The sequence below is a fragment of the Panicum virgatum genome, chromosome 4N (assembly GCF_016808335.1).
Source record: "Panicum virgatum strain AP13 chromosome 4N, P.virgatum_v5, whole genome shotgun sequence".
NCBI classification, from domain to species: Eukaryota; Viridiplantae; Streptophyta; class Magnoliopsida; order Poales; family Poaceae; genus Panicum; species Panicum virgatum.
The window spans coordinates 5,278,725-5,299,810 of record NC_053148.1 but is presented as its reverse complement, the minus strand read 5'-3'; the positions used below and the strand labels follow the sequence as shown (position 1 = coordinate 5,299,810).

The following is a 21,086-nucleotide window of genomic DNA, read 5'->3' as shown; positions in this document are numbered from 1 at the left end:
GAAGGGGCCGCAGGCGGCACCACCGGTTGGTTCGCCTGCGCGTCTACCCCGCCATTCCCGTCATTACCCGGAGCGTTGTCCTCTTGCCCGTCCGCGAGCTGGAGGACCATGAACCACTCCCGGGCGGGATCGTAATCCCCCTCACTGGAGTCCTCGGAGCAGGTGAGGCAGTCAGCACCAGGTTAGGCTGATTCTACTCCCAATTCTCAATACTGCGATCTTCTATCAGCTGCTTCTCGTGCGAAACAGGAAACACCCTCTCAATCCCCCCACCCCACCCCCTCCCCCCCAAAAAAAAAACCAATCCACCAAGGACTAAATTAAGCCGCTTTCTGTCGGCAAAATAAAGGGATTGAAAGGTTCTTCACAGATACTGCCAGTGTCTCATTTCATAAAATTATCTGAAGAATCGTCAGCAAGGCCATGTTTACTATATGTGTCTTTGATTGGCCTTTTACCCTGGAGTAGGAAGTCAGGGAGTAACAGGAAGATGCTTCGCTGGTGCTGGGTAGAAACCGTCATGACCCGTTGAAGGTTTCAGAATTTTACCATATGTAGACAATTCAGACCACATTCTTTATCGAATCAGATACCTAACACGAATTAGGTGCATTTTAGTAGATGTGGAACTGCACTGGCTTTCTTTTTACAATGGAAACTTGGACCGCAACATCCTAACAACACAAGTTACATGCATTAATGTGCTCCAGTGGTGGTGATGTTGGTCATTTGGAAAATTTTCTTTTACCTACATAGATGCCTATTGCAGATGTGCAACCTTTAATCTATGTAATTAATTTGTATACCAAAGTCCTAGTCGAGGGAATTTCTTGTCCAATCCAAATAAAATTAGGAGATGCAATGGAATGAAATTCTTTCTAATTCCAATTTTTATTTGCTCAATGAGAAATGAACAATATTTTAGAAGAGTCTAGTTACTTCACCATAGACTTCACGAGTTATATACAGCACATTGTTAACTTTTTATATGAGTAAAGGTTGAGCATGTACAGCTGCCAGTTATTTTTTTTCACGCCGGGCAGAGCCCTGATTTCATTACTCGAAGCAACGAAATTAACATAGTTTTGGTATCCACGTTCACCCAATAGAGTACTGTAAAACAAGTTCAGAGAGAAAGACTACCAGAAACAACCAGGAAACTTCCTGACCCAGTGACAGGAGCCAAGCGCTTACAGACAACAGCAAAACAAAAGGACCCAAGGGGTACTTCTATCGAGAGACGAGTAGCATCCTCCAGCTAGCGAGACTAGGATGCCTTGATGATCAACCTCCTCTTCAGTGCTCTCAAGTGATCATGCAGGTCAGTGTAGCAGCACTACTCCAGCGTCGTCGACCGATGCCGCAGGTGGGTGAAAGTGCAGCGCCGTCGCCTTGAGGGCCTCAGCACCCGCTTCCAGCGTCGCTCGATACAGCTGCCAGTTATTGTTGAATGTTTCCGCGATGACTCTTCCATCACCATCGTTGTAGCCTCTAATTGTTTGACTCACTTGAAGGAGTTTTCAATATTTATTTCTGATGTAGCAGTTGGAGCTGTAAGATGCTTCACTGAATTAGACAGCCACGACCCTGTCAAAGTGACCAAAACCGTGGCGTGCATTTGGTGGACACCATATAATAACATCATTTTACAGAAAAAATAAGAAGGATGGCTGATTGAGAAAGTAAACACCGGACTAGTATATATAGAGACCAATTACCTGTATGTGCTCATTAACCAAAGCAGAAATTGTGACACAATATAGCACACACTATGTACTATTACTACAAGACCCCCATTGATAGAGTCCCTATGCTTCTGCTGCTACTCTTCAGTTCCACAGTTGCGCTGCAATTCCAAACCAAGACGATGACTCTGCCAGGACCCAACTGCCTGAAGCGTTGCGGCGATGTGGACATTTCATATCCATTTGGGATTGGTGCTGGCTGTGCAATGGAAGGATTTGAGCTCAGTTGCAGCAAGACGGATGCCCACAGCATCTTGAAATTCTCTGGAGAAATTCCGGTGCAGACTATATTGTTGTCCGAAGGTCAGGTTCGGATCATGAAACACATCTCAACCATGTCCTACAACCCGTCGAGCAAGGAGATCGACCAGGATATATGGGGCAGGAATCTCTCCGCCACTCCATTTCTCTATTCAGGGAAGTCTAACATGTTTACGGTTATCGGTGTCAACACTCTTGCATACATGACGGACAATGTTGTGAGTAAGCTCTGTGCACAACAATAATTCATTTATGATTATATATGGTTAGCTGCATGTTTTAATTCTTCTGTACTGTGGAGTGGGTACTTTTTAGGCTGCTAATAAGTTAAATCTTCATGTTTATGCAGCATGTGATTATTGGGTGTGTCTCGGTCCTCGCCCTACAACAATCTCATGGCACAAGATGGGATCTGCCGAGGTGCCGGCTGCTGCCGAGTTGGACTCACTGAGGACATGTCCAACGACGGTGTGTATTTCAATCCACTGTACAACACTACAAATTACTATACGAACAGAAGCACCACAGACAGGGCAGAGTACCGGGGCTATGCCGTGCTTATGGAGTCTAACTCATTCCAGTTCAACACAACATATCTAAACACCACGGCTTTTTTCGATGAGCATGCTGGCCGTGTCCCAGTGATCTTGAACTGGGCAGTGGGTAATGAGACGTGTGATATCGCGAGGAAGAAAAATGGTTCATATGCTTGCCTCAGCACTAGCAGCATGTGCGTTGATTCCAGCAGAGGCTCAGGTTACCTCTGTAACTGCATCAAAGGATACGAGGGTAATCCTTATCTTCCTCATGGATGCCAAGGTCGGTATTGCAAGTATACCTTTTGATTGGTGTGTATATATACAATAAATAATTTCTCAAAAGAATTTCATAAAGCATTTTACATGCTAACTTATTCAATTGTTGGAGAGCATAGCTAACTCTCGAAGTATCATACCATGTACGCAGATATCGATGAGTGTGCTACCAACAAACCTCCATGCGCCGGCTGCATCAACATACCTGGAAGTTTCTATTGTCCATCTCCAAGATCCTTGAATGTCGTCGCACTAGCTGTGGGTAAACACAATCTATTTTATCTAGAGCCATGTTTGCACATTACTAAAATTTGTACTAATAGTAAGTTAGTAACTATCTGAAAACTTCAAAGGTTCAAGTATTGGGGCTGCAACTGTGGTCATAGCCATCACCTGCACGTACTTGTTCCATGAAAGGAAGAAGTTGGCCAAGATCAAGCAGAAGTATTTCCAACAGCATGGTGGGATGCTTCTGCTGCAGGAGATAAGCTTAAAGCAAGGAATTGCTTTCTCCCTCTTCACTGAAGCAGAGCTCATTGAGGCAACAGATAAGTTCGACAACAAGAATATCCTCGGCCGTGGTGGCCATGGCACAGTCTACAAGGGCACACTCAAGGAAGGCAGTCTGATCGCAGTCAAACGGTGTGTATCCATGACCAGCGAGCAGCAAAAGCAGGAGTTTGGCAAAGAGATGATCATCCTATCCCAGATTAACCACAGGAACATCGTTAAGCTACTGGGCTGCTGTCTTGAAGTAGAGGTTCCAATGCTGGTCTATGAGTTCGTCCCCAATGGGACACTGTTTCAGCTCATCCATGGTGACAATGGCTGCCATAACATCCCCTTCTCGACTCGGTTGCGCATTGCCCTTGAGTCTGCTCTAGCCTTAGCTTACCTGCATTCATGGGCTTCGCCTCCAATCCTTCACGGTGATGTCAAATCATCGAATATACTCCTTGATGAGAACTATTCAGCTAAGGTATCAGACTTTGGGGCCTCCATACTGGCACCGACTGATGAATCTCAGTTTGTCACACTTGTGCAAGGGACTTGTGGGTACCTAGACCCTGAGTATATGCAGACGTGCCAGCTGACAGATAAGAGCGATGTCTACAGTTTCGGCGTCGTTCTCTTGGAGCTTCTCACCGGCAAGAAGGCGTTCAACCTTGAAGGGCCTGAAAATGAGAGGAGCCTTGCACTACGCTTCTTATGCGCAGTGAAGGAGGGCAGACTCATGGACATCATTGACAGCCGCATCAAGAATGTGAACGACATCGGGCTGCTGGAGGAGGTCGCGGAGCTTTCGAGGCAGTGCCTGGAGATGGTCGGCGAGAGGCGGCCGGCAATGAGAGATGTCGCCGAGAAGCTGGACAGGCTGAGCAAGGTCATGCAGCACCCGTGGGTGCCTGCGCAACATAACCCTGAAGAGATGGAGAGCCTGGTTGGGGAATCGTCTGTGGCCAGCTTGGAGATGATCGGCTCTGGTAATTTCAGCATGGAGAAGAGGATCGTGCAAGGGCTTCTGGAGTCCGGGCGTTAAATTTGGCCCCATCAAGCAGTCATGGCGATCACAGATACAGATAGTATGTAAGCATGTTGCTTTGGGAGAAGTCAGTTGTGCGATTCGCTTGAATTCCACTGACGATGTATCATGTATCAGTATATGTTTGCGTTATAGAATTGACTGCTGTCATTTTTTGTGTTTCTAGAAGAACATTTCCTCTTTTTTGGCGCCTCTTTTCATTAGCTGTTCTTTTTCACCTGCTCTCCGCTGGGACGGTGGATCCAGGATATGCTGCCCAAAGAGGGAACATCTTTGTTTGGTGAACTCTTTTCAGCCCGCCCAGGCCCAAAACGCACTGGTGGTGCTGATGCCACTTGTGGTTGCCACGCTGGGCTGGGCTGGTATTCGAGTATTCTCTGGTATTTGGCCCATCGTACACCCATTTTGTGGGTTCACTTTTTCCTTTGGAGTGCAAGAGTTTATCGTGGCAATCCTATATATCTTCCGGAAAAAATTTTCTTCTCCACTTTCTAATATTTGAGATTCATGAAATCACCTTTAACTATTGAATCAACACCTTCGAACCCTAACTCTCACCCTCTCTCACTCCCATGCCTTCGCCGCACCGCCTCTCTCACGGTTGGCATGCGTCCCCCGTCGCCGCATTTATCCGTGCTGGCTGTGCGCGCCGCCCATGTTAGTCCCCGCTCCACTGCCGGCCATCGGTGCTAGAGAAGAAGGTGGAAAAAGATATTGAGTTTCAATATTTCAAAATATTATTTCAATATTTTCAAATACTAGTTTAATGTTTTTAAAATGCTAGTTCAACATCAACTAGATCTTAATAGGCTTTATAAGTGAGTTGCTTAACCATCTTCCACAAGATATATAGAAACTCCAGTTTATCGGGCGTTATTTGGGGTCGAGTAGAGCGGTTGCAGCAAGCAGCCCCTCAGAATTCTGTGTTTTGGCCTAAAACCGGCCTAACAAACCGGTTCAGATGTGTGATCTAGTCGAACTGTTGCTAGAACACCAACAAAAACATTGTTTTGCAACAAAAAATTGTTCAATCTTGTGTATGCAAGTCACATGTGTGACATCTAATATTTGTCGAGTTTATCTCTGGTATCAAATTCCAAATTGTGTTTTCCTCACATCTAATATTCTTGCGTATGAATCCATTCTCTACTTTCGTAGCCCGCAGTCAACACCCATTTGCCACTTTATTAAAAAAAACACGTGCCGCGGCTTGATGATCCTCTACCGCCGTCGCCTGGCCGTTGGTGCCGCGCAGCGTAGGCTCCCACTCGCCCCCCGCCCCACCATTCCGTTCCCACCGCCCGCTCGGCTCCTCCACGCCGGAGAAAACCAAATCGAATCACCCCGGCGAGGCGGGCGGTAAAATCCGGCCGCCTCGTGCCCTCGTCTCACCGGCGCTGGCCATTCACTTGGTCCATTACCCGCGCAGACGCTGGCGCGCGGGAGGGAGGGATACAGCGCAGCCGAGCCAGGGGGAGGAGGTGGGCAGCGAGCCAGCCAGCCAGTGTGCGGCAGGCAAGGCCGCGCCGCAGCCGCAGCCGCCGCAAAAGGCCGCGCCGAAAAGCCCCTTTCCCCTCGGCCGCATCCCCGCATCATGACGACGGCGACGCCGACCCGTCGCTGCGGCACCAGCGCCCGGGCCAGTGCTCGCGCTGGCGGGCGGCCCACCGCCGCCGCCACCACTGAGCCGGCCACACTCCACTCCCCCCGCCCCCGCTTGCTTCTCCGACTTGTGCACCCCCACCGCGCGCCACCTTTCGCTTTCGCTTTCCCTTTTGCGCCCCCCGCATCGCACTTATCTGCTGCTGCCCCGGCAAGGCTCGCTCGCGGGATTTCGACGGGACGGGGGAGTGGGGAGGGAGGGCGAGAAAAGCAACGCGCGCGCGAGAGAGAGAGAGCCGGACCAGGCCGTCAGCCGCGTACCGGCCGTGCGGATGGGCGTGCAGAGGGAGCTGTAGGCCGTTGACCTCCTCGCGCCTGGGCGGGCAGCAGGGAGATGAGTCCCCGGAAGCAGCAGGGCGGGTGCGGGTGCTGGGCCGCCGTCGCGGGGGGCCTCCGCGGGGCGTGCTTCCGGCCGGCGGCCGCGGCGGCGGGTGCGGACGGCGACGGCTCCGGCGCGGCCAAGGCCAGCCACGTCCACGACGCAGGTGGGCGGTGGATTCTTTGTCTTGTTCTTTCCTCTTTCTTTTTTCCCCTAAATTCTGTCTTGGTTGGTGGATGGTGATCGTTTGTTTGGTTCTGCGTAATATTTGTTCCTGCTTGCTTGTTGGTTTGCGGCAAAGACTTGGTTTGGCGAGTAGCGCGATGTTGTGATGTGTGATTGATGCCTTGATCATCCATGGAAAAAGGGAACTACTTCTTTCTTCTATTGGGGCTCTGTCCCCGCCATTCTTGCTCGTATTCTTGATCAGATGATTTTGCATAGTACTCCTTCAGAGCTAAAGAGAGCATTGATTACATTGGCATGGAGGCTTTATAGGGTAAATTAAGGGTAAAGCTTCAGCCTTTGAATTGAAACTCAAAACTAAACATATGTAGTATGCTATTTGCATAGTTTGCACAAGGATCGTGTTACCAAGCCTTACTTAAAATGTGGATGTAATGGTCTAAAATCTCTAATTGTCAACCAACCTGTATTCAACCTTGCATGTTTCTTCTTAGCTATTCATAATCGAGGATGCAAGCCATTCATGGTGATCAGTCGCTGATTAGAACAGACTAATACAGCATTAGTTGCCATGAATTTCATTGTCGGTACCTTGTAGCAGGGATACCCACTTCTACTGCAGCAAGGCAGGACCCGCGTAGTCATCCGTAACTACGCGGTAAAGGGCGGAGCAACCGGGGCCCACAGGACAGGCTCTTACCTCACCAGGCCAACGGCCCCGGGCCCGCTCCCCGCTCTGGGACGGGTCCAGAGACGCCACGTGTACTCGAGGAAGGGAAGCTCCGAGCCAGCCACCGAGATCCCGGACCTCCCGTAGGGGTCCGGGACCTCCTCACACCCGTCCGGACCTCCCACGCGCGCGTAGAGCTAACATACCACCGGCGGGGGTCCGGAGCCACCACGTGTTCCTTGGGCGCGGGCGCGAGTCTTCTGCTGGAAGGCTCGCCCACCCACCGCATTCAATGCGGATAGTTGAGACGTGCCCTGCCGCCGCAGCACGCGGGGCAGCTTTTGTCAGTCCTCACTGTAGACCGCGTGTTACCAAGGTACACAGTGCAGCCGCCTGCGCCGCTCCCGTGCAGAGTCCGTCTGCCGCATTAATTGGATACGACGGCACGGCGCTTTTCCATCATGCCGCCTACGCCGCAAGCTACACGGCCCGTTCAGCTACGTGGCAGGCGACACCGCTAGCTACGCCTGACGCCGTTCCGACAAGACAACGCCTGGTCGTGCTGAACGGAGGATTCAAGGAGCAGGCAAGGAAATCCAGGAGAGAGATCTCCTTCGCCTGCGACGCCATAATGAATGAGCAGTACGTTACTTTGTACTACATCGATGGGCCCATCTGTCGGGGACCCAACGGCCATGTATGCATCTCCCTTGAGATATAAAAGGGAGGCGCTCGCTGTACACTACAACACACACACACGGGGACACACACTGGACTCAGCTCCAAGCTCTTCCAGACACAAGCAATACAACTCACAGTGGATGTAGGGTATTACGCTCCGGCGGTCCGAACCACTCTAAACCGGCTGTGTTCATCGTGTTCTTGGGCGAGATCGAACTAGGCGCTAGCTAACCCCCGAGTACTCACCCTCTGGGCTTAGGCGGGTGCATTCCGCCACCCAGCTGTGGTTTGCCACACCACGACATTCATAAACAACTTACGCATTGAGAATGAAATGTTATGAACTTGAGCACAATTATTTGGTTGTTGTACGCTGGTCAATAAGAGGTCAAATGATTGGTATGAAAAATTCCCTTCCTGTCTGTCAATACTCTGTTCTCCTTACGTTTCAAACCAAGTAGCGTTATGCAATTCAATGATTCATTGTCGCACATTTCAATTGTCAAGTGAGACTTTCTGACCATAAGGAAACAATTGAAGCTGATTTGGTCAAAGCATGAACAGAAGTCTTTGATTCATTGGTTCCAGGAGCCAATTACATGTGATTGTGTTGCTTGCTGCTGTTATGTACTTATGTTATCATATTGCCTGAAAGTGACACTCCACATTTCACAAATGATTAACCTGGATAACATAACAAAGCATACACATGATACTTCAAGTCAACTGGATAGATTTTGCCCTGTATTAAAAGCTGAGGATGACTATGCCAAGTACATAATAGTACTTTGGCTCAATGCCTATCAACTTGTCTAACCATTTTGGATATGTGGGGGAGCCTGAGAGCGAATAGCTGTTGGCCTTGGTAAATGTGTCCCATCTTATAATAGTACCTGTTGTGGGTAAAATTTCATTTCTCTGTGTCATGTGCTCTTGCAATTTTGTTTTCTCTGTAGCAGCAGAGATGAGATATCTGAATGCTAGCAATCGGGAGCTTGGTGATCATTTTCAGAGAAACCATGATGGTGAAAATGGTGCTGATGCATCAATTGAAAAGAAAACACCCCCCAAGCTACTTCAGTTTACCTTTCAGGAGTTGAAATCTGCCACCCTTAACTTCAGGCCAGACAGTATTCTTGGGGAGGGTGGGTTTGGTTACGTCTTCAAGGGATGGATTGAACCAAACAGCACTGCTCCTGCAAAACCTGGCACAGGTGTTACTGTGGCAGTTAAAAGTTTGAAGCCAGATGCTCTTCAAGGTCATAGAGAATGGGTGGTAAGTATTGTATGACATCTGAAATGTATTTATTAGTTGTAGCTATGGCTTTTAAAAGAGGTCACATTTTCAGGCAGAAGTTGACTTTCTGGGACAGTTGCATCATAAACACCTTGTCAAGCTGATTGGATATTGTATTGAGGATGATCAAAGGTTACTTGTATATGAATTCATGGCACGAGGAAGTCTTGAAAATCATCTATTCAGAAGTAAGCAATGACCTAACATGATTAATAAGTTGAGTAGACTTGTTACTACATTCGTTTCCTCCTTGGACCAAACCTGTGGTTTGCTTCACTGATAAGTCCTTTACATTTTTCTGAGCAATCTTGGATTTTTTTTTTGTCCTCGGCGGCATCAGAAATCATTAAATTCTAACTTGACACGACTATGGATATTCATGTTACTGTAAAGGGCGTACCCAATGCTGTAGGCTTCCCACACAGCGCGGGGTCTAGGGAAGGGTTGTTTTAAGCACCAAGCCTTTCCCGCACAAATGTGCAGAGGCTGGGGCTCAAACCCGGGACCTTCCGATTACAGACGGTAGGCTCTGCCACTGCACCAGACCCGCCCTTCATGTTACTGCGTGTGGCACAATACCTTGTGATCACCGGTGGTATACATGCGCAATTTAGCCTGCCCAGATTAGTTATAGATTAGGTTTTACTTGGACATTTGATATTATGCCTATTCATATCTTCTTAATTAATAGACTTAGGACATCCCCTTATTTTTGGAAAAAAAATGCTTTGCCTGCTTTTTCATAAAGTTGATTTTATTACCTATGCCTAAATCTTGTTGACTTTCCTGATTGATGATATTGTTTCTGTCTTCTCCCTTTTATGAAGCTGTCATCTTACTTTGTTTAATCTTGAAGGGGCTCTTCCCCTACCTTGGCCCAACAGAATGAAGATTGCTCTGGGTGCTGCAAAAGGCCTAGCCTTCCTCCATGGAGGTCCCAAACCAGTTATTTACAGGGATTTTAAGACATCGAATGTTCTTCTTGATGCGGTACTGTATCTATTAAATCTGTTCCATATCATGCTTATATAATTCTGCTACATTGTTAACTGTGGTGATTTTGCTCTACAGGAGTACAATGCGAAATTGTCTGATTTCGGTTTAGCAAAAGCTGGTCCTCAGGGTGATAAAACTCATGTCTCTACTCGAGTTGTTGGCACCTATGGTTATGCTGCACCAGAGTATGTAATGACAGGTAGAACTTTTAACTTCGGTAGCTACTTGTAGCAAAAATTCTGTAGCTTGCTGTTACCTGCTGCGTGTTGGTACTTTACACTGTTTCTCTGAGCTTGTATATGTTTTTGTTTTCTCGCCAAATTGAATGCTAAAATCACCTTTTCTTTTTCTCTCTAAAGACTTAGAACTAGGGTCATTCTGTGTTTTTTTTTCCACCAACTATGGTCCAAACTTTCTTCTTCATTTTAGGTTTTTGTGTTATACTCTTTTCTTGATATTGTGAGGGCCCTAGACATAAATAACGAATCTTCTTGGTGATAGAACTAATGTTACATATGATTGCTTGTGTACTATTATTTATCTTGCCAAATTTGTTTCACTAACCATAATCACAGGAATTTGAAATAATATTTTTGCTATTGCACGTGACCATAAGCTTTGTCTGTATCCCATAGTCTTTTCTCCATGGGATTTGTATCCTTACCTGAAAGCTAAAAAATAACAACAGCTGTCAGTTTATGATTCTTTCTTTAAGCAGTTACATGTCAAGTTTTGTCACTCATGCCATGCATTGCTGTTCAGGGCACTTGACATCTAAGAGTGATGTCTATAGCTTTGGGGTTGTGCTACTTGAGATGCTAACAGGCAGAAGATCCATGGACAAGAAGCGGCCTACAGGGGAGCAGAACCTGGTGGCATGGGCAAGGCCTTACCTAAATGATCGGCGAAGGCTCTATCAGCTCGTAGATCCTCGCTTGGGCCTGAACTACTGTGTGAAAGGGGTGCAGAAAGTTGCTCAGATCTGCCATTACTGCCTTAGCCGTGATAGCAAGTCACGTCCATCGATGGATGAAGTTGTCAAGCAACTCACACCAATACAAGATCTAAATGACATGGCATCGGCATCATTGAGGCCTCGATCAACTCAGCGCGGTGAGTAGCACATGAACGAAGAGCTCATTGCCAGTTTAGCAGTGTAATTCTGAAAGCATTATCCAAGATGAATAATGAAGCTCACTGTGATTCACTTTTTAATTACAGGAAAGGTACATCGATAACAGCCAGTTCTGTTGTAACAGAAGAGCAGACTGCTGATTCTTCTGGTTGCCGGATGCTTGTTTGGTTTAATTGTATAGCAAAATTAGCTTTGATGTTAACTGCCGATACCTGGAGGTGTGACATGCACCCCCCAGATGTCTCGCTCAGCTCAATCACACTCTGTTTGGCTGATTGCCAAAGCGAGATAACGTTGTATCTGATTTCAGCATGTAATGATAATTATAATAATAATCATGGGTAGAATGGTTGGTGTGCACCCAGTTCAGCAATCTTGATGGGAGTTAGTTGGATCAGCTGCAATGGGAATGCTGCTGTTGTGTGAAAGTAAAATTCTATTGCTGATGATTGATGCGGTACACTTATACAGGGTACCACAAGTATACGCATTTCAAACAAAAACGTATACGTCTCCAAACTCTAGTGCCTATATAACTACAAGTGCATTACATCAGCTAACACTGTGTTTGGTGTTTGGCTGTGGGTGAGTAGTATAGGCTGTGCAGGTGTCCACATTTTTGGGGGCAACGGTACAGGTGTTTCAGATTAATCTGATCCATTACCTATTGCGCAATGTGATTATACATTGGCATGGCAAGTTAGTGTTGGGCGTCTGTCTTATACTTCACCAGGAGTTCCCCCAAGAAGTTCAAGGCCGGAATAGTTGAGGCGCCCAGCTTCTGAAAGAAGGTCCGGTTGGGCATACAACATCAGTTCATCTCTGAATCAAAGATTCTCTGTTGGGTATAGGTATACAGCGTCGGAGCTCTGAATCCAGTGTTAAATTAAACCAAGCCAAACGCCCAAACCCTAGCTGAACCTGCAACTGATCTCTCAAATCAAGCAGAGATCTGATCCCTCAGCGGTCGCGCATGAACAGTCTTTGAAACCTGTGACCCCTACATTGCTGAATTCGTCCGGGCATCGTTGCATATCCACCTAGCGTTTAGCCAGGACCAGGACGATCGCGCAGCTCTGCCCGCTCACGAGGACGCGCCACGCACCCGTCGCTCGCCGTTGTCCGCGCACGGGCGCACATGGAAGCAGAGACACCGCAGCAGTTCTCCCAAGACGGCCATGAGGAGATCACAGGGCTTTGTGGTGCGTGACCCTGGCCGACGACCTTGCGCCGCGCGGCGAGAGCCGAGAAGAGCCCAGCGGCCAGCGCCGGAAGACTCCAAACCCGGCGGCAGGCTAGCTGCTGCTGCTGGAAGCAGGAATTCCTCCTCTGCGCCCCACAGCCTAGCCTAACCCGCCCGTGAGCCCCCGGCCGCTGGCCGGTTGCGCGCGCGTCCTCGGCTCCTCGCCGCGTGCCGGCCACCTGCGCACGTCGCGGCCCACACCTGGCGCCCATCCCCGCGCACGCGATTTACCCACCATCGGAGATGGGATTGCGGAGGCGCGACCGTGGTTAGCGTTGACAAATCGCGCTTGCAGGCTGGCTCGTGCGCCGACGGCTCGACACCTGTGAGACCGCCGCCGTCGTGGCGTGCCGGCGTCGTGCGCCAGAGCGAGCTCACTGTGCTAGCGTGCTTCGCTTCACTCGCCCAGCCGTGAGCCTGTGACCGACCTCTATAAAAGGGAACGGGAGCGGTGTGCGCAGCTCGTCACTGGCTCACGGCCATCACTTCGCTGTGCTGAGCCGGCGCAATGGCCACCTCCGTTCGCGTCCTCCTGCTGCTCGCCGCGGTCGTCCTGCCAGTGCCCGGGACGCTGGCGTGGAGCAACTGCCCCCCGCCGGCGCCTGGCGGCGGTGGCGGGCACGGCCCCGGCCGTCCGTGGTACCCGGCGCCCGGCAGTGGCGGCTCTGGCTCGCCGACGAGGCCTTCCCCAGGCTCCGGCTCCGGCGGCGGCGGCGGCCACGGCAAGCCGCCTAAGCACCACGGCAAGCCTCCCTCCAGCTGCCCGCCCTGCAACCCGCCGTACACCCCTCCGACGCCGCGGCCGTCTCCGCCCTACGTGCCGCCGTACACCCCTCCGACGCCGCGGCCGTCTCCGCCGTACGTACCACCGTACACCCCACCGACGCCTCGACCGTCTCCGCCGTACGTACCGCCTTACACCCCGCCGACGCCGCGGCCGTCTCCCCCGTACGTGCCGCCGTCGCCGCCCTACGTTCCGCCATCGCCGCCCTACGTCCCACCAGCACCACCGTACGTGCCGCCGACGCCGCCGGCGGGGCGGACGTGCCCGATCGACGCGCTGAAGCTGAACGCGTGCGTGGACGTGCTGAGCGGGCTGATCCACCTGGTGATCGGGCGGGAGGCCAAGTCCAAGTGCTGCCCGCTGGTGCAGGGGGTCGCGGACCTGGACGCGGCGCTCTGCCTCTGCACCACCATCCGCGCGCGCCTGCTCAACCTCAACATCTACCTCCCCGTCGCGCTGGAGCTGCTCATCACCTGCGGCAAGCACGCGCCGCCGGGGTTCAAGTGCCCGCCGCTCTACGACTGATGAGCTAGCTAGCTAGCTAGCTAGGGAGATCACCGGCCGGCCGGCTACGCCATGCGTGGTGCTTCCTAGCTACTGGCATGTGATGATGGGATCATGCGCGCGTCTACAGCTTTGTGCCGTGATTACTTTGTGTTCTTGAGTAGTATGTGCGCTTCGTGAGGACTCGGAATCGAAAACTTTTCTATCTCCGAAGTGTGTAGCTTATTAATTAGTCGGTGCATGTACGTATCATGTCGCTCTTGTCTTGTGGCGACACGCAGCGGCAAGTATATTGGGTTCATTTCAATAGCTATAGCCAATGTTAAAAAAAGCGCTAGGCGGTTTCTAGGCGGTGACCCACAGCCTAGAGCTTAGGCGAGCCTAAGCGAGCCTAGGCGTTTCAAGGTGTTTTTCTAAGCGTTTTGCCAAATATGCAAATTATATAAACATAGTAGCTGAATAACAGTATTAGCTGAATAATCATAGTAGCTGATCCAAGACATACCTTAGTTGATGCAAAAGTGATGTTCCTACATACCAATTCAAGTGGTCTGCAACCATAGCAACTAAAATCTGCACCATATGAACAGTTCTGCAGTTAGATATCAGTAATACAAGGGATAGAAAAACTGATAAACATACTAGCAAGCAAGGAAGATACTTATCTAAATTATCTCAGCCATCTCCCATCCATGAGACCATATCAGCAGCAAGAAATAAACAAGATGGACAGCAGTACAGCCATCTCCCTCAGTTTCAGTTGCAGCTGCAGCCTCCTCTGGTGTCGACATCCTACTAGTATACAAGCCAAGAATAAATTACCTAGATGCTTAAAAAATATGAAGACAGATATTTTTTTCATTAAAAATGTGAAAAAACAAGCAGTTAGACAAACATTTGCACCAAATACCAGCTAAAATAATGAATTCAGCAACCCCTACAGTGCAACAGCAGTCATTGCTCATTTTAAAACTGTATGTTAGAATAGAATTACCAGAAACTCAAGTACTATCATTTAAATAAAAAAAAGTTTAATTTTAAGGCTTCTACTTAAATATTTCGATATCTACAGCCTGAGGGATGCAATAGATCATTTCATGCATTCAATATTTGGTATGCTAGCTCTTACTATCTCTTGCTGCAGACTGCACCCTGTTATTCATAGATATGGGACTTGACATCATCCAATGTTAACTTTTAATGTTGTAATGCTGTCTTTAAATGTTGTAAACGCACTGGAAAATACATAATTGACATCCTACACTAAATAATTGATTCAGAACTGATAGTGATAATTAAGTGCATCATACATTCATACTGGCCACGAGTCTTGGCATACAACAACAAAACAGTAACCAAACACAGTTGAATTACACTGGTAAACTAGTTTTGCATGTTATAAAGCAATAACACAATTTTAGGAGCAGAGAGGGATCAGAGGAGAGGAGCAGAGGGAGGGTCTCAGATCCAATCGTTAAATAGAGGAGAGGAGCAGAGGAGTAGAGGGAGGGAGGCAAGGAGCAGAGGAGACGAGCAGAGGGAGGGAGGCAGGGAGCAGAGGAGACGAGCAGGGAGAGAGAGGCAGGGGAGGGGAGGCCTAACCTTTGGCCTGGCCGGAGCGGACTGGCCGGCGGCCGGCGGGAGCGGCCGGCGGCCGGCGGGAGCAGACACTGGCGGGGAGGAAAGCGCCCAGCGGGGAGGGGAGCGCCCAGCGGGGAGGGGAGCGCCCGGCGGGGAGGAGCTACGGCCGGCAACTGCGACTGCGAGGCAGGGACAGGGAGGCGGCGAGGAGCTGCGACTGCGAGGAGCTGCGACTACGAGTCGTACCCGTGCGTCCTTTTGCTCCCTCTCCCTCCAATCTTTCCCGCGCGCGGCCTCCTTTTCCCGCGCCCGACGCCAACCGCGCGCGCTTCCACGGGAAAGAAGCCAAATCGCCGGCGCAGCCCGCTTCAGCGCCGCCTACGCCTCTTGGGCGCCGCCGAGGCGCCGCCTGCCTCCGCCTAGGCTCCCGCCCCGTCTAGGGGTCCGCTTACCCCCATAGGCCAGGCGGGAACCCGTCGCCTAGCGATTAGGCGCGCCTAGGCGGCCGCCTAATTCCGCCTTCCCGAACATTGGCTATAGCCTACGACGACTCTGCTCCCTGCTAATAGCTTCACTACAGTTGCGAGTTTAATTTGAGACAGACGATATGCATATTGGCACACGAAAGCTAGCTAGCTACAAACTTGCTGCGTAATATATATCAGTAGTAATTTGAGCTTGCATGTGTACCAAATTATTTCTTAGACATTGAAGATCTTAGGATGAACAACAATTTATCAGCTGCAAAACCTTGAGGTGACAGACGTGTTGTTCTTCTTCGACTTCTTTAGGCCACGATAGGATTGAGGGGATTATGGTTTCCCTACACCGATCATCTTCAATCCCTACCAGACCGATACAATCCTAAAGGGATTATTGGAAATCTAGCAGCATATGTGACTGTTGATGTAATTTTGTTCACTACTCCCTCCATCTCAAATTATTAGTCATTTTGACTTTTCTAGGTGCACAGATTTTACTACACATATATATATATATATATATATATATATATATATATATATATATATATATAATTCACATATTGTCTATTCAACGCCAGAGTGTTGAATATTATTCAACATCCCCGCCGGCGCCATCCAACTCCGGTGAGTAAAAATCACCCCACTTATTACTTCCACCCACCATCATGCGATCCGTAACATAAATACAATTAAAAGTGCACCAGCCTATCATAATTACTCACTCCCACGTATTAAAGGCGTAATAGTGAACAAAATCTATGTAGTATTTTTTGTTTGTTTGTGGTAATTGTTGTCCTATCATAACCTAACTAGGCTCAAAAGATTCATCTCGTCGTGTACATCAAAATTATGCAATTAGTTTTTTTATTTATCTACATTTAATACTCCATGAATAAAGCAAAAGATTTGATGTGATAGGTGAATAGTGAAGTTTGGAGAGAGAAATTTTGGAACTAAACACAGCCGAGCTCCCCAACACTGTGGCCGTCCAACTGGCCTCCAGCTACGGGCTCCAGCACCACCATCGTCGACGTCCAGCAGGAGACAGGCGGCCGTCCAACTAGCCCCTGGCAGAAAGCAGTTCGTGCAGTTGGCCAAGGCGCAGGGGAGTGCCCGTATACCAGGTGACTCACCTGTGCTTATTCGACCCCACAATGCTTATCTCCAATTATCTGAGATGCAAATCCATCGTTAATTTTAAAAACTGGTCGATATCCTCACATAGAAACCGCATCTGATTCACCTGAACAATTGAGATGATCATGCAGCATTTTTTTTCACGAAACCAGTAGCACTAATGCACATGAACAACTGATTTTTCTACGTTGGATTCATAGAGTATATTGAACTCGTTACAATCGTTGTGGTGCCTCTATTTTTCAGGTTTGGAGCTAGGCCACTACTTGTTTCAAGCATCTCACGACGAACCTCCTTTACGCCAGCAAACGAGTAAAGGCGTCAAACTTATTTTCAAAAATTAGAGTAATATTTTTGCCCCACTGAAGCAGTATTTTCTACTATTTAGAGTAGTATTTCCAGAATTTTGAGTAGTATCATAATTTAGAGTAATATTTTTGTACTTTATAGTAGTTCATAACATGTGAATCATGCAACCAGATGGTAATGCTGCCACACAACAGCACAACCACTTCAACAGTCAATGAGATGTCATACTCTGGTGCAAATAATTATGCAATTCATCAGTCATATTATTTTGTAAGGTATGCATTATTGAAGCTATATGAACCATTGAACTAATCAATTTTTGTGGTCTCACAGAATGGATATTTTTTGTGGTCTCACCTATGTTTGGCATTGCCGATGAAGTTGGTCTAATCTTTTTTTTCTCTAATATTGTGTAGATAACCTTGCATATCTTCCATTGGAGAAGCTACAAGCTAGAAGGATGCTGGGTCAGATGCATGCATAGATGTTTACACACTTTCTTTTGTTCATGGAAAGAGTGTAGTCAAATTTTGTTCATCTGTGTGTATAAAGATATCTATGGAAGTAATTATTTTTTGTTGTATAAATATTTATGTGCTCTTACATTTGAAATTGCTCCTCGGTTGGCATAGAAAATTACTCATTTGTTTAGAATCTACTTATTTGATAACTAATTACTCCTATCTTATGTTCATATAGTTCATTTACTTTACATAATAAAAATGGAGTAAACCTTTGTCTAGACGGCTTATCAAAGCTCCAGAACATCCCCGCCGGCGCCGTCCAACTCCGGTGAGTAAAAATCACCCCACTTATTACTTCCACCCACCATCATGCGATCCGTAACATAAATGCAATTAAAAGTGCACCAACCTATCATAATTACTCACTCCCACGTATTAAAGGCGTAATAGTGAGCAAAATCTATGTATCTTGAAAAGCAAAAACGACTAATAATTTGGTACGGAGGAAGGAGGGAGTAGAACACAAGTAAATAGTGGCTTCTCTAGTTCTCTTTATTACTCCGTTTTCTTTTTAAACAAACAACAGAAATTGACCCTTAAATCATATAGTAAAGTGAACGTAATTAATCATATAGCAGCATAGTGCGTCGTACTGTTGAGAAGATGAGAGTAACAAATAAACTGCTCTTGCCTGCTGTTTTAGATCTGCTTTGGCTCCTCTGAGGTTGCAATAATAATCGACAGCTCGTGGCAGTCTCAGAAGATGAGAAGAGTGCCATCTTTTTACTTTCTTTTCTTTAGGCATGTTAGTATGTTGAACAACTTATCAATCAAAATTCTTCCATTTGTATTGGATGCAGAGAGTGTGACGCCTTCCTTTTCCTCATCATTCATCAAGACTGCCTATTACCACGCTAGGCACCAAGGTGGAGAGTTATAATAAGGTGATTGGATTTAGAAGAATCTGGCATGTTTGGATGGGTTACGTATACTTTTTAGATAGTTTTCATAACCTCTCTCCCATCCAAACAGGCCTAAAGTTGTAGCACATCGAGGTTTGCAATATATATATATATATATATATATATATATATATATATATATATATATATATATATATATATATATATTCCATCCAAGTTCATGTATAAAAGTTATGGTCTTTGAAGATGTGAAAAGGTATATCTCACTATGATAAAATACAAATCCCGGCCCGCAGTTTGATTTGACGGACTCCAAATCTCACGGAGATAATTTAAAATTTGCCATTTCAAAAGGCGAAGATCAGTGCATGTTCGTGGGCCGTATCTCTTGGCTTCTCGGTTCACTGGGTCCGTCCGGCCCATCAGCTCCTCTAATTAAGAGTAACTAGTGGCAAACTAGAAATGCTCGCGGCAACGCCGCGTATGCTATGTATGTGTGGTCTCCTTGCAGTGTTGATGAGCTTGTCAGCTATTGGATTATGATTATCTGGAACATCAATACTTGACTGAACCTTGTCAACATATATAAACTGTCGAAGTTGTAGTTTATTTGTCACATATGTTGAGTGCGAGGAATCTAAAACTTTAATGAAGATGTGGATTTAAAGAAACGCGGTCCAGCGATTTTCACATACTTTCACATGTGGATTTAATATTTTTTTGAGAACCTTTAGTAGTATCCGTAGAGTAAGAGACACCATAATTTGAGAGCAAGGTTATTCTTTTTCTGCATTATTCTTCACACAGCTAACCGTTCTCTATCATCCATATGAGCTTAATAGATAAATCAGGTAAATGACTTCCTGATGGTGTCCGAATATAAATAAAGAATTGGTAGAGGCTTGAAGTTTTTAGGCTCCATCAAAGTAAAATATTACTTAATAACAGGAGCCTGGCAGTTTTAAAGAATAAAAGGATAGAAACTGATTAGCTAAAGCTTCAGAAACACATAAAGGGAGAAATATGGACATATCTATAAGAGTACATTATGGAAATCAACATAGATGTATCTGCTTATCCAAGAAACATCTCAGTTACAAATAAATTGAAGAACTAAATTTGATTCATGGTTATAATTCCTGATACATGAATATCAAAACTTGAAATATTTGAAGATACGGATTAACAGTTTAATTGCTGGATGTCAGCTTTATCTATCCCAGTTGCTAAATGGCATCAGATTCATTTGGATGTCAGTGTATATAGCTGCTAAATTAGCTTCTCAATTGCTATTTAGCTACAACTCAATACGAGACATCCGTTTGGTTTTTGTTCCAGAAGCTTCCAGAAGCTCAGTTTTTTTTTTTTTTGAAAAGAAGAAGCTCAGATTAAATGGTGCGACCTTATTGGAGGTAATAGGTATTTATGATTTTTGTTACAAGTATTAACTCGTGCATCTAGCAATAAGGTAAACATGGGAATTGAATCTCGTGAATATCTTTGACGTTGGAGTTGTTCTCCGTGAAGTATTCCAAGCAGGCCAACAGATGACTTGTTCAGAGATGGGATGAGCATTGCAAAGTTCACAGAGATTACCATCCCTGACAAAGGTGTTGCAAACTGTTTAGCCATAGCTGTTGCAAGAACTTAATATCAGCAGGGAGACTCCAATGTCCATCAAAGATAGTGCACTAATGTTTCTGCAGTCTGTGCTAACGGTGGTGGTTACCAAACTGCATGGGATCAGGGATGCTTATTTAACAGGAAGCTGAAGTGAGCAGTTTTGCTACTTCAGTAGGCATTTCCTCGAGTGGTTGGTGGGCGGCTGGGCATCATCCATTAAATGAGGCAGGGAAGGGGCTTCAGGGGTTCGGTGCTGAGATGTTTAGCGGGAGGACGAGGATCATTGGCGAGCAGGAGAAGGAGGCAGGTCGAGCGTACCTAGGCGGATGGCGGCCACCAGGCGCCACCGACGTGCTCCCAGAAGCTGGTTGAGGTGGGAGGCCCAGAGCGGGTAGGCGCGGCCCCAGGTGTTGAACGCCAGGTACATGGGCATCCGAAGGCATCCTGCATCGCGTGGCAGCCGGAGGGAGGACGCTATACGGCCGCGTGGAGCCGGCGGGCTACCGTGGTGCGGCAAGAAGCAGGCAGGAGAAGCAGGCAGGAGAGGGAGGGAGAGAGAAGGGCAAAAACGTTTTGTCTTCTCGAGCATCGCGAGAATTCCCGTAGCAATTAGAACCGGTAGATGTACAGCCACGTTGAAGTGGTTGATGACGTCGGTTTCTCATCTAACGGCTAATGGAAAAAAAAGATGACGTAGCTCAATAGAACGCTTGGGTTTGGTGC

General features: G+C 47.4%; 3 protein-coding genes across 7 annotated transcripts; all 3 read left to right on the top strand.

The window, feature by feature from the left end:
* The first annotated feature begins 1,018 nt into the window (after positions 1 to 1,018).
* On the top strand, positions 1,019 to 4,553 carry LOC120670477 (wall-associated receptor kinase 5-like). Of its 3 annotated transcripts, XM_039950575.1 has the most exons (6): positions 1,019 to 1,321; positions 1,834 to 2,228; positions 2,356 to 2,474; positions 2,588 to 2,825; positions 2,973 to 3,083; positions 3,175 to 4,553. In XM_039950575.1, exons 2-6 carry the CDS (start codon positions 1,868 to 1,870, stop codon positions 4,359 to 4,361), a joined length of 2,016 nt encoding a protein of 671 aa, XP_039806509.1. In that variant the 5' UTR covers positions 1,019 to 1,321; positions 1,834 to 1,867; the 3' UTR covers positions 4,362 to 4,553. The 3 variants fall into 3 exon arrangements, with proteins under 3 accessions (XP_039806509.1, XP_039806508.1, XP_039806510.1); XM_039950574.1 differs by lacking the exon at positions 1,019 to 1,321 and having other exon boundaries at positions 1,335 to 2,228; XM_039950576.1 differs by lacking the exon at positions 1,019 to 1,321 and having other exon boundaries at positions 2,076 to 2,224.
* Positions 4,554 to 6,178: 1,625 nt separating this feature from the next.
* Positions 6,179 to 11,683, top strand: LOC120669835 (receptor-like serine/threonine-protein kinase At3g01300). 3 transcript variants are annotated; one of them, XM_039949697.1, is made up of 7 exons: positions 6,179 to 6,511; positions 8,845 to 9,158; positions 9,232 to 9,367; positions 10,036 to 10,169; positions 10,251 to 10,374; positions 10,938 to 11,288; positions 11,397 to 11,683. In XM_039949697.1, the coding sequence occupies exons 1-7, from the start codon at positions 6,361 to 6,363 to the stop codon at positions 11,411 to 11,413; spliced, it is 1,227 nt and encodes a 408-aa protein (XP_039805631.1). In that variant the 5' UTR covers positions 6,179 to 6,360; the 3' UTR covers positions 11,414 to 11,683. The 3 variants fall into 3 exon arrangements, with proteins under 3 accessions (XP_039805631.1, XP_039805630.1, XP_039805629.1); XM_039949696.1 differs by having other exon boundaries at positions 6,226 to 6,511; positions 8,842 to 9,158; XM_039949695.1 differs by having other exon boundaries at positions 6,226 to 6,511; positions 8,839 to 9,158.
* Positions 11,684 to 12,886: 1,203 nt separating this feature from the next.
* LOC120669836 (36.4 kDa proline-rich protein-like) lies at positions 12,887 to 14,148 on the top strand. The gene has a single exon (XM_039949698.1). It carries the CDS (start codon positions 13,062 to 13,064, stop codon positions 13,860 to 13,862), a length of 801 nt encoding a protein of 266 aa, XP_039805632.1. The 5' UTR covers positions 12,887 to 13,061; the 3' UTR covers positions 13,863 to 14,148.
* The last annotated feature ends 6,938 nt before the right edge of the window (positions 14,149 to 21,086 follow it).

Coding starts and splice junctions, on each gene's coding strand:
- LOC120670477 (XM_039950574.1), top strand. CDS start 1,772: ATGTACTATTACTACAAGACCCCCATTGATAGAGTCCCTATGCTTCTG. Junction 2,826..2,972: donor TCTTCCTCATGGATGCCAAG/GTCGGTATTGCA, acceptor CCATGTACGCAG/ATATCGATGAGTGTGCTACC. Junction 3,084..3,174: donor TGTCGTCGCACTAGCTGTGG/GTAAACACAATC, acceptor AAAACTTCAAAG/GTTCAAGTATTGGGGCTGCA.
- LOC120669835 (XM_039949695.1), top strand. CDS start 6,361: ATGAGTCCCCGGAAGCAGCAGGGCGGGTGCGGGTGCTGGGCCGCCGTC. Junction 6,512..8,838: donor CAGCCACGTCCACGACGCAG/GTGGGCGGTGGA, acceptor TTTTCTCTGTAG/CAGCAGAGATGAGATATCTG. Junction 9,159..9,231: donor AAGGTCATAGAGAATGGGTG/GTAAGTATTGTA, acceptor TCACATTTTCAG/GCAGAAGTTGACTTTCTGGG.
- LOC120669836 (XM_039949698.1), top strand. CDS start 13,062: ATGGCCACCTCCGTTCGCGTCCTCCTGCTGCTCGCCGCGGTCGTCCTG.